The sequence below is a fragment of the Alosa alosa genome, chromosome 3, assembly GCF_017589495.1.
Source record: "Alosa alosa isolate M-15738 ecotype Scorff River chromosome 3, AALO_Geno_1.1, whole genome shotgun sequence".
NCBI lineage: Eukaryota > Metazoa > Chordata > Actinopteri > Clupeiformes > Clupeidae > Alosa > Alosa alosa.
In genome coordinates, this window is record NC_063191.1 from 10,174,926 (window position 1) to 10,187,821 (window position 12,896).

A 12,896-nucleotide genomic window follows, 5' to 3' on the forward strand; every position below is an offset into this window, starting at 1 on the left:
GTACAGTGAAAGTTGTTGTAGAGGCCTTAGCTTTTGGGGGTAATAAAAAGGCCTACAAAACAGCTTTAGTCATTGCAGTCACCAGCACATGTGCAGAGTGCTGTGCACATTAATGCTGCCTTTTTGCATTTACAGTGCCCGGTACAACCCGTTTTACAACCACAGTGCACAAGCTCATAGCATGCCTGTGATACCTCAGGGAGTGTTGTCCAATGTGGCTGCCAGCCTGCATCTGCATCAATCCATCCCCAGTCTGAAAGACTTGGTAACTGTAAGCTAGGAACCAAGGCAAGGTTCCATATGTTAGCCTGGTGCATTGCTCTTTTGATGTGTTGCCTCAAAGCAGCTTGTATATGGGGTATGTTTTCCAGGGATTTTGACCTCAGCACCACAAAATGTTCTAGTTGAGACAAGGAAAGAACACTCAACTCTTGTGGCTTGTGGTCATGGAAAGCCTCTGTAACTTCTGGATATACATGCGTAACACACAGCTAACACTCCAAGAAAGAAAGGTTAGCAAATTAATTTCAGTTGAGGTTAGCAAATGATTTTTAAATGGACTTCAAGAAAAGATTCAATGGCGCAATTGAAGAACTGAGTCTGCTGTTTATCGCTATGTACTGTTGGACAGTCAATGGAGAAAGTGAGAGAGCAGCACAACATTAAATGCACAGTAAGTAACCATTTTGCTTGCATGACTAGAGAGGGTCAGGATTAACCTTAACTTTGTACAGTCTGCTTGTAATGTCTCATTCCACTCTGCTTCTCCACCATAGGGTGACAGCCAGGACACACACACACACACACACACACACACACACAGACACACGCACACACACGGGTTGATTTACCTTGTTTATCTGATTCACCGACCTCATGGCAACACCAACACAGGGGTGAGTGCTGACTGGTTGAGGCAGAAGATCTTGGGGTGAGACTTTAGATAATTCGCACACGCGGGTGAGATTAGAGGGATCGGACACACTTTTTCAAGTTTACACTTATCAAATGAAGTATAGGAGTCATATATAGGAGTTTTTCATTATATCACTGGTTGACTAACAACAATAACTGACCAAGTCAACACAGGGCAAGTCTAAACTAAAACACAAACATACGGTTTTAGAAAAAAAAAATGTAATCCAGGAACTGCTAAACTTTGTTTGTTGTTTTGTTTTGTTTTGCGTGTTTTGGTTTTGCTATTTTTATGTACCTATTCAATTCCTTAATTTTGGACTATGGAGATAAGACAAGAACTTGGTTGACCATCTTTTTGTTTTACTTGAGTACTTTTCTATATTTGACCTAGATATATGTAAAAAAACAAAAACAAAAATGGAAACATGCTGCCTGCACAGCAAAGAAAAGTTTTGGTTTCATTAGGAGAGGCCAAGAAAAGTGTAAGTTTTAGCAGTTTTGTCCTCTCCTAATGAAACCTCTCGTATCATGAAAGTGCCCATGTTGACTATGTGAAAAACCACAAGCAACAACATCCCCACATCCTTCTTGATGATAACTAAGCTGTCATCGCTATCTTGTGCAACATTTATTTTCCATTAATTGTTTATGTGTATGTAATTGATGCGTCTGTGCTTCAATACTAATTGCACCTTGAGGACACTAAAGTTTTCTAAGTCTAAGTCCAAGTCCAAGTATCAAGCCACACAAGATACAGTGTCATACAGTGTATTGCTTTAATGCCATATTTTCTGTCTTTTACGGCAGTTAATGTTAAGATGTCTGTAATGTAAAACAGACACTTCTCGACAACAGATACTCTTCCCTCAGCAGAAATTAATAGATATTTGTATATCATCACAAAAGTAAATGTTTTAGTATAAAATATTTATTAAAGTCATACACAAAACAGTTTTAATACATGTTGTAAATACAACACTACTACAGGTGTACTACACACTACACTAGTCATGCAAACAATGCATATTATCAACACAGCACATTAGCACACCTTTATGGACAGGTGCGTCAGAGAATACCAAAGGTCACCAACGTAGTAAAGAGAGCGCTCACGCACACTATCCACTTCGTAAGCAATTATATCTAACCATCATCAGGCTAATTTGCCTGCCTATTGATGATGATGGTCGTTTCACCGAAACATTCCTATAATAAACATAATTGCTTACAAAGTGGACAGTGTATGGGAGTTCTCTTTTTACTATGTTGTCAACTCTCAACAGATTGTCATACAAGCTTCAAATCTTGAATCAAGTATACTTTAGAGCAGGGAAAGATAAAGTTAAAAGCTGGCTAGTTTTTATCCAAAGCAACACAGACTCGTGATTGCAGGTTTGTGAACTGATCTTGGGCCAATGAGTGAACTGCCTGCACCCCCCCAAACACACACACACACACACACACACACACACACACACACACCACACATACTGGTCTGGGAACAGCAGCAGTGCATTAGTTCACACATAACTGAAGCTACATACAGCTGAAGGTGTAGTAGTTGGGTGTTAGACGTGGAAGCCGTTGGGTGGCGTGGCCTGAGAGTTGTGGTTCAGGTCTCTGGTTGGCCAAGTCTTGGTCTGCACCTCACGCATGTCCATGTACTCTTCATTCACGTCTCTCGGACCTCTCACAGCCCGACCCTGGAGGACACACACACACACACACACACACACACACACACACAGAGACAGGCAGACACATCAGTACAGGAGGTCACAGACAAACAGACAAATAGATGAGGGCAGTAAATCACAGACAGACAGATCAGGAAAGGACAGGAAGTCACAGGAAGATAGAGAGATCAACCATGTACCATGTACTCCTGATTCTCCCTGGTGGACAGACAGACAGACAGAATCCGAGTGGGAATATAAACGCTAAACAGGATGGTAACTGCATGTCCTGTTCTGTCATACAAAGAGCCAATCCCATTGTTGGAAACAGCATTAATTACTTTTTGCTTCAACTGAGCATTTCTGTTAATTTTAAAAGTCACAAGATGAGTCATGAGATGATGTTCACACCATTTATGTCTGATTTGAACGTGGGTTTGCATAATGTGCTTTGAAAGTTTGACCATCTCATTTAGAGTTATGGATCTCTCCCCATTAATTTAGATAGGAGCCTGATCTTGTTTGTATTGATGTGACTACGCAAAGGCTTGGCCAAGATGGTTGCCGAATGGTGTGACTTGCCTGGAGGCACCGGTGTGACTTGCCTGGAAGCGATCATGTGACTTTGCCTTGCTATGACTCACTATGTTTTTCATTTACAGATCCAAGACAAAAGGACAAACACCAGTTTTTTGTTGAATCAACACATTGGATAGAATGTAAGTGAAATGGATAATTGACTAGACAAGGACTGTATCTTTAATGTGTCTTTGGCATTATAGTTTTCTTTGTGAGTGTCTTTCATTTCTATCTCTAATGCTTTAAAATTCATCAAAGTCATCAGGTTCATGGTTCAGTCTGTCAGCGATGGAGTGAAGAGTGAAGAGTGGAGTTTCACGCTGGCTTCAGACAGAGTGGCTTACCTGCACTGGAATGTATGTCAGCGTGTCATACAGGACTTCTTTTCTGCTGACCTACACAAGAAGAGACGGAACGTAGAACCACATAAAAAAGTAGAATACAGAGAGAGAGGGTGTGAGTGAGTAAGTGAGTGAGTGAGAGAGAGAGAGAGAGAGGTGAGAGAGAGGGGGTGAGAGTGAGTGAGAGAGAAAGAAAGTTCATGATAGATTGTGAAACTATCTATGCAGGAGAAACATGTCTGTTCACATTCAGTCATTTAGCAGGCACATAATGAATCCACTCCAGTGTTTCCCACAGAATTGAATTCTATTTGTGGTGTTAGGTTTTCAGAATTAAAGGAACCATATGTAAGATTGTGGCCAGAACTGGTACTACAATCACTTTCAAATTACTGTAGAGCGGTGTATCCCCTCCCCCTCCCCTCTGGCAGAACTGGCAACCCGGATGCCGAAACACTACTGACTTCATGATTAGTAGATAGGTGGAGGGTGGCGCATCAGGCCAAAACACAACATGACAACATCAACATCACTTTTTAAATGACAATATCCTGGCCGGACTACTGTTGTCAGTGATATAAGTATTTGAAATGAACATGATTTCTTAATGTCTAGCGACATATCAGGGCCATTTTATAATTAATTGAAATAAATTTCATACATATGGTTCCTTTAATCCTTACTTCGCCAGAGCTGTGGTGGCCAAAGCTAGCTCCTGTTCTTACCTTGAGTTTGAGGAAGAGGATGGTCACGACGAAGCTGTACAGGCAGAGAAGAGCGACGGTACCAGCCAAGACCCAGACCAGGGGGTCTGTGGGGGGTGTGGAATCTGAGGGGTCCGGGGCAGAGGTGGAGAGGGGGGCGCAGGTGGTGTTCCGCGGAGGTGGGAAAGGTATCTTACTCCCTGAGGGATGGGATGGGAGAGGGATGTGAAAAGAATGCGATGCTTCCAATTAAAGAAAGTTATACCATGGTCTAGGTTGAAAAGGGTGTCGTTTAAAAAGTGATATACTACACCTATAAAATGATGGACAATAATAATGGACTCCATGTCGGGCATTATCCTTTACGTATCCAATGCCGTTTCAGTTTGTTTTGCTACTCGGCTCCCCCTGCAGTGGAGTATTCGTATTTCACACAACTGTCATACCACTCATGGGGCCCTATTTTCGCCACATGGCGCCTGGTGGAAAGCGGATTATTATCCCAGCGCAAAGTTTATTCTTATCTTGCACTTTTTTTGAGCAACGCGCCAAGGGGTGTGGCAATTAACGACCTAAGGAGAGGGGTCTGGCACGTTGTCTAAAAATCGCTATCATACACTACCTAAAACGCATTACGCCACTGACCCAGAGAAACCTAGTCAGAAATACATGACGAGTTGTTTATATTTTAAGAGAGCATTATCAACAGTGATATGGGCGGGTTCACAATGCACGCTGCTTCTCTCATCCACGAACATCCTTGCATACAAAGTGCTGATGTAGTTTGCTAACACCAACAAGCCATTAATGTCAGCATAAACCATCTATGATATTTTCTGACATGCAAATGTGGTTTTCTCCATCTCTCTCTCTCTCTCTCTCTCTCTCTCTCTCAGACACATACACACACATGCATGCACAGAAGCTGCACTCAGTGTGCAGTGTGTAGGCTACTTCCTTCTTTGAAGTCTAAATTGAGCCACTGATACCAGCACCTGCCAATGATTCTGATACGTTTGCCTGTTAGTTGTGTGTAGGCTACGGTATGTAGGCATATGTGTGAGTGCTCGGTGAGATTAACATGAGCAAGACTCCATACAACACACAGACACACACCTGGGAACAGCTTGGTTTTACTCCCCTCCACCTGGATGACAGGAAGTGGGTCTGTCCTGGAGAACATGCACCAGCACAGTTGTTCCTCGTCGCCAGCCTGGAGGTTCCACAGGTTGAACGTCACGTTCAACTGGCTAACCGACCACATAGAGCAGCCATGCTTTTTTTCCTCACACATGATGTCACCGCCGCACAGCAGCTTGGCGTCCATCTCCTTTGCCGCGCTGTTGTTATGGTGACATGTGACGGACACGGAGCCGTTCCGATGCAGAGTGTGCATATACGGCTCGCTCACGGTGAATGCACCTACGGGTGAGAACACAGAGTGTGATCAGATTAGCCTGTACTGTGGAGGTGACTGAACATGTTTATTTCACAAACATGTGGAGAGCTGAGATGAAAGAGGCAGCAGCAACACTGTGACCACCACACATGATTGCCCACACAAGACCCGGGGTCTATTCAAAGCCCGGGTCTTGTGTGGGTCTTGTGTCTATCCACACACCATATATTTTTCCCACTATGTAGGCTCCTGTCATATTTAACTATCCTATCCACATGAAGGCAGAAATGCTTTCCGAAATATCAGGTAGGCTACTTTAAAATAAAAGATTGCTGACATGACGATGCCTTTTGATTATATAGCCTAGTTTTCATGCTAGCCTAGGCGTATATTAGGGGTTTGCACGGACGTCACGTTCTGGCCGGTAACCATGGCAACCCAGCACGCGCGGCCATATTGGCGATACTCAGTGAATGAAGTATATGGAGTATTATGCACTTTGGATATCTTACGTGATTGTAGCCGTGTCTAAACAACAGAAAAGCTCATCAAAATGCGTGTAAGATGCAAAGGCATATAGGGCAGGACTTGGACCACAAGAAAAGGCGCGATATTTCGAGAAATTACGGTTTATTGGCAGCACAGATCCATATGAGTTGGGTGAGGGAGACGAAGTACCAAGTTCAACCACAAGCGCCCCCCTTCCTCTGATAACTTCTGTCATTATTCTCCTTTCTCCCTGGTTTCTTAACAACTTTTGGAAGTCGATACCTACACCAGATGTTTTTCTCAGTCTGACCTATTGGTACAACCTAAAACACAGCAATAATTAACCATTTTCCTCGACGATCTCAGGGATTTACTTCAGTGCCTAATGCTTTCTAATGAGGCGAGTATCTCCATTATGGCGACGTCCAGATCTGATGACACGCCGTGCAAACCCCTAATAGGCTTTAGGTTATGGTTGTAGCCTATAGCAGACACTTTTGTCCACTTATAGAATATCAACCTTACAATAGTAAGTTAAAATGTAAACAGTAGGTTAAACCGTTTTTAAAAGTTGGTAAGCCAACATTAACCAAAAAAACTAATAATAACAACAGCCTAATGTCAATACAGTATCAAATATCAATAATAAAAATAAACAAATACCATTAATAAACAACTATAACTGTAATAATTAATTAATTCATTAATTAAGCGTAGGCTTTCTGAAAGATCCAAAACTATCGCAAGAACGCAGAACGCTAAGCATTTCATTCCACCTACGAGGAACCACTGAGGAAAGTTGTTTTGAGTTTGAATTTAGAGTTTGTTATTCCAGAGGGAAGAGGGAACAGTCCGTCATGTCTACGCACACAATTGATTGCACATAGGCTACACTTTCTCTTCTATCATGAAACTGAATTGGAAACTTTGTCACATTTTCTATACTTCCCAATCATTTACAGGTAAAGTGGAATTTGTACTCAAACCCACGGAGGTGAATTCCACAGCAACATCACATGTCTGGTTTGTAATTGTAAATGTCACTGTGTTAGAAACCCCTACCACACCACACTGTGGTTTGGGGTTAAAACTTCAATCTACGTGGAGTTGCCCTCACAGAAGGAAAAGTAGGTACGCTACTTTATGACACACTTCCATTTCCTTCAACTTGGTTTTGTGATAATGCCAAAAAATAGAACAAAAAAAATAAAATAAATGTGCAACACTCATATCACTCACTCAAAATCCTATCCCCTAGATGACAAAAAAAATCAACAAGAAAATGGTTTCGTGTTTTGCCTATAGCAGAGGTTCGTCTATGTCACATCAAGGAACAGAGGAACCCAAAAATCCAAAAGTGTCCTTATTTGAGGTTTTACTCAAAAGCTGAAAATGCTGCTTTCTATATATATAACAAACAACAACAGCAGACATGTGAAATGCTTTGCTCTTATAAAATAAATGAAATATGAACTAAATCAGTGGAAGAAGTAACGCTAAGGTAGAGAGATCTCACTGTTGTAGCCGGGAGCACTGCAGAGGACCAGCACTAGGCAGAGGGATGCTTCTCTCATCTTCTCTCTCTCTGTGTCCTCTTCTCTCTCTCACTCTCTCGCTCCGTGTCCTCTTCTCTCTCCTTTCTTCTTTCTCGTCTCTGGTATCTCACCTCCACCACTCTAGCAGCACAGAGGAACCCCTCCACACAGCAGTCCATGGAGGCTTCTGATTGGCCTACATACAGCTGACAGGAAATGAGTAATTTCAGAGCAAGCACTTGTTCCGCACACGTGTATGTACCCCAAAATATGTGATTATGTTGGACAATTGTATGAAATACAAAAACTTAACCACTAAAGTTTTTCATCAAATGGATTTTGTTGACTCATTTGGATTTTGTCCAACACAATTTCCATATATATGCTATAAAAAGTAAATTTTATATGATAATGCAACTTACTTAACCAGTCTTACTTAAATGATGTTAACAAAAAGAATAATAAAAAACTACAAATATTGTATGAAAATATGTAATTATGTACACTGATGGTTCACTGATGGACATATCATATGTCCCCTCCAACACACATTTAACAGTGGAAGTATGTCTAACAATTATCAATGACCAGTTTTTATGAAAAGTTGTTTTATCCTTCAATGGATCCTTCAAGTTCAAGTAAAAAGTAGTTAATTGTCATGTACTCATAAAAGGAATTATAAGTAATGAAATTATTGCACTCAAGAGCCAGCTCAACTTTAAATAATAAATAAAAAGTAGTAATTAAAAAGGTATAGTGTGTGTATGGATGGGTATGGTGGGGTTGGGGAGTGTGTGTGTGTGTGTGTGTGGGGGGGGGGGGGTGATGAAATGGTGTGTGTGTGGTTTGTTTTGATTGTTTGCTTGTGAAACTACCCATATGTACAAATGACTTCACCCTGGTTGTGAAACGACTCTGCACTGCATATCATGATGGCATTAGTGATCTGCCGTATACTGTTAAAGGAATGCTACCAGAAAATGTGCTTGTGTACAAACTTTTATGGAACGCATACTGCCTGATTGGTTCAACAGCTCTGATGATGTGTTTTGTAACATTGCTAACACCCCCATGTTGTGTTCTTGGACAGAGATAGAGGGGTGCTTGTGCCCGTGACCTATATGGACAACACCTGTTATAATAAAGTGACAAAGTATCAGCCCATTCTTGGAAAGATCAGTGATCTAGGCTACTGTATGCATGTACATTGCTAATTTTGATAGAGCCTGGGGTATGTTCACAAACTAACTGTTAGTGGGTTACGACAGGCAGGCCTGTCAAAATCATGCAGCTGGCTTCAAATATTTGCTCTGTATCAGCAGTTCAGCCATGCTGTATTGCACATGGAAAGCTGTAGTCTCAAAGCTGTATTTGACCTATTTAACCTAATGTAACTAATATGATTTGTAGATTCATTCAAGTGTGTGTGTGTGTGTGTGTGTGTGTGTGTGTGTGTGCGTGCACGCACCTGCATTTGTGTATGCACATTTATTAGGGCCTCCCCCTGAAGCTCCTCATCTCTCCCCCTGAAGCTCCTCATCTCTCCCCCTAAAGCTCCTGATATCTCCGCCTGAAGCTCTTCATCTCACCCCCTAAAGCTCCTCATATCTCCCCCTGATGCTCCTCATCTCTCCCCCTAAAGCTCCTGATATCTCCGCCTGAAGCTCTTAATCTCACCCCCTAAAGCTCCTCATATCTCTGCCTGCAGCTCCTCATCTCCCCACCTTTGCCCTCTTTGTTGAAGTCCTCCTGTGTATGATGCTCTTGTCTTGTCCAGACAGCGTGTGTGCTTGAGCTGAGCTGAGCTGCCTCTCTCTGCGTGGTGTTCAGGGGGATTGAGGTTATTAGGTTGACTACACTTTTCTCTTCTCTCCATCCCTGACCGACCACTTCCTGTTTTCTGTTTTCTCTGTCTGAAGAGTTAGAGAAAACATTTCTCTCTCTCTCTCTTTCTCTCTCTTGTCATCCTGTCAACCCGAGATAAGACACCTCAGCATTGAGTCAGGTCCTGTTTTGTCCTCACTCAGACACGCACGCCTAACACGAAACCTGATAAAGGACTGTGACATTTTCAGTTATGAGAGAGAGATGAAGATGTTTATCTGTAGTTATAGTAATAGTGTGTTTTCTGTGTGTTTTTGTTTACCTGTAGTTGTAGTAGTGTGTTTTCTGTGTGTTTTTGTTTAGTGTAGTAGTACTGTGTTTCATCATTTGATCATATCATTGTCATTGATTATTGATTGGTCAAATTATTATGAACAACAGTCAGACTTTTTTTTTTTTTTTTTTTTCAATGATTTCCACGGTCCCAATCTCTTTGCTCTCAGAGGAGTGCAGAACAGTGCAGTTTGTCATCGCAGCTTCAGCTAAACTTGCATGATGTTGGTTGGGAAACGATAAGCCTCACAAGATAAAGTTGATAAAGCATAGCTACTCTAATGATTCACTGTGTCTTTGTGTCTCTTGGCCTCTGCTTGCATATGCACACTGTGATGTTTTCCGTATAAACAGTCAAGTTACTTCATCCTTTCTGGTCAGTACAGAAAAATTATTTTCTTGTACATGTATGTTGTGGTTTCACATTTTTTTCCAGCAGTTTAAGAAACGATACTGACTGAGCGTCAGTGCTTGTCATCACCACTGAGAATACCACTGAGACACACAGCCCTGAAGGAAACTGTCAGTCATAAGACGCATTTGGACCATAGACTGTAAAAAATATGGACAAAGCGTCTGTGACGTCACCCATAGATTTTCTGAAGAACGGTTATGAAGCCGTTTATGGGGGGTATGCAGGGGGGTATGGGCGGCGCCATCTTGGAAAACCTTGGGAAATCCTAACCCCGCCTCCCTCCTAGCCAATCCATATATGGGTAAAAGGGTGGCGCTTTGTATGAGACTGAGCAAGCCGGTGAAGTTTGCTTCAGTAAACTTCAGTTGTCAGTAACTAAACAGCAATGCTGTCCATTGTTAATAACAATTCTTCTCATCTGTCCAGAAGGCACTTGTTGCTCTGCTTTGTCTCTGCAGCCTTCTTATGCAGTTTTTATGTTAAGCAAATTTAAACAGAATTGAACAGTGTTGCGTTTTTTTTGTCCACTCTGGTTTCTACGGGGCTCCCGTAACACAGTTGAGATCGCTACTCCAGTATGTGTGTGCATGTGCTTGAAACAGGGCTGTGAGGCTCTAACAGCACAAAAGAGGAAGCACCTTTCAGTGTAGGCCCATATGTGTCTGATACGAGGGCCCCTTTTCGACAGGCTCAGGATATACGAGAGGGTTGACCCGACTGAGAGGCTCTCTCTATCTGAATCAGACTACCTAATATGGGGCCTGGGGCTAACAAGGGTGGACTGACTGAGAGCGCTTTCATACCTACTGTATTTCGTTCCGAATTTAGTTTTAGTTAGTTTATTTGTCCTTACATAGAAAATTTGTTTTCACATACCATACAAGCCTCACAGACATGAAATACATAGGTACACACAGTTACGGGCTGAACAGTTTTTCAGAGGCTCTCTCTATCTGTGGCCCTATTTTCCCTATTCCTTATGCTCCTGCTTGCATAATTGTGGTTTGCCTATCAAAAGAATTCATAAGTCCATTTGCAGAAGTTATGGTTAAACTATGGTTAAAGGGAGATCAAAAGGTCCTAGTCACAGACCTTAAAGGAGAAGTTAGTTATCCTGGCCACAGTGAGAACTCGGCCAAAAGTTTTTCTTAAAAATAGATCTTAAAACAATTTAGGGTCAGGTTCTAAATACATTTGTATCTGTCAACAGATTTCCATATCCTTGCTTGTATGAAGTGCAAATGGGCCCTAAAAGAACCCTAAGCTTTGTTTCACAGCATACATCCGCTACTCCTGTATGTATCAGTGCATTGTGCAGTGTGTTTTGCCCATAAACAGTGTCTCAAAAGTAAGCCCTCAAAAATCATTTTAAGTTTTAAGCAGTTTCACACAGGTTATCTATTATTGCAGCATTCACACATTGTTATTTGTTTTGAAGCAAGCTGTATTAAGCAGTTACCGGTATATGATTAATTCATTTATATGATTGATTAATTTGCCAATCTTTGTCTGGCAAACTATCAGACTTCCCACAGTTTAAATTTTTCATTCTTATGTTACATCAGCTGGATTATTTTTACAGATTTTTAAAAAAATGCTTCTGCTGTGCACAGGGAAAAGACCCTACCCCAAAGTAGAAGCTCAAATAGTTACAGGAACTGCGGTCAGAGGAACTCTGTAATATCCAGTTCCATACTGTCCAACTGTGCAAAGAAAGGGGTTCTTAACTGTATGTCCTAGGAACTGCATAAAGTCCCTAAAGTGCAAAATAATAAGCTTTATTTGTACAGCACCTTTCATAGACAGAATGCAGCTCAAAGTGCTTTACACTTGGAACTACATGTTCCAACTTTCCTAGGACACAATAATAAAAAAGAATCAGTCATTCCTCTTCGTTGCTGTGGCTGTTTATGATTTGCTGATCCATTCAGCAAAATATCAGAAATATATCGTAAACTTACTTATTACCAACCATTTTGTTCGAAAATTCTAAAACAAAGATCCTTCAAAATAACATGATAAATGAACCTTACATTTTTCAGTGGCCATTGGTGTGTAGATTTGAACAAAATCAAGTTTGGTTCTTACCAGGGCTTTTACTGCCTGAAATATCCAATTTTGTTTACCACGCTCAGAGTTTAGTGCTGGGCTGGTGGGTACCTATTCCCAACCTTTCTCACAGTACATCAATGGTTAGCCCAAGAATTGTCGTCGCAATTCAAAATTCCACTGGAGCTCCAAGTGGATTTGTACACGCAGCCTTACAAGACTGTTTACAGCTCTTCAAGGCACAGTAAAATGTAATTTTTGGTACATAGCTAATTTAGATACACTTATGGCAACCTTATGGTGTGGGTGTTTGCGTTTCAGCAATCGACCGTCTTGGTTTGTATAGAAATGAATAGTACTGTAAGTGACACATACTGTACACGTAAGAGGTTGGAAATACGGGACGGTGGGTAATATATGACATTCCGATAGAAAAGAACATGTAACACAGTAATAGAAAAGAATCAGTAATTCTTCTTCGTTGGGGGCTATATTGTCAGTCAGATAGAGAGCAGAGCAGTCACCATACTCAGCCTTGAACATACAGTACAGGTCCAACGGGAAACAACCAATCTGGTTGCTATGACAGTCAGAGTACATACTCATACTCTGTCAGTAGCGCTATGGCAACGCT

The 12,896-nt window shown here is 41.5% G+C and overlaps 1 protein-coding gene across 1 annotated transcript; it reads right to left on the reverse strand.

Annotated features, from left to right (window-relative positions):
- Nucleotides 1–1,827: 1,827 nt before the first annotated feature.
- Nucleotides 1,828–7,733, reverse strand: si:ch211-67e16.3. The gene is made up of 5 exons (XM_048239673.1): nucleotides 7,623–7,733; nucleotides 5,335–5,640; nucleotides 4,240–4,418; nucleotides 3,518–3,568; nucleotides 1,828–2,621 (listed from the first exon to the last, which is right to left on the reverse strand). Exons 1-5 carry the CDS (start codon nucleotides 7,678–7,680, stop codon nucleotides 2,487–2,489), a joined length of 729 nt encoding a protein of 242 aa, XP_048095630.1. The 5' UTR covers nucleotides 7,681–7,733; the 3' UTR covers nucleotides 1,828–2,486.
- Between the last annotated feature and the right edge of the window lie 5,163 nt (nucleotides 7,734–12,896).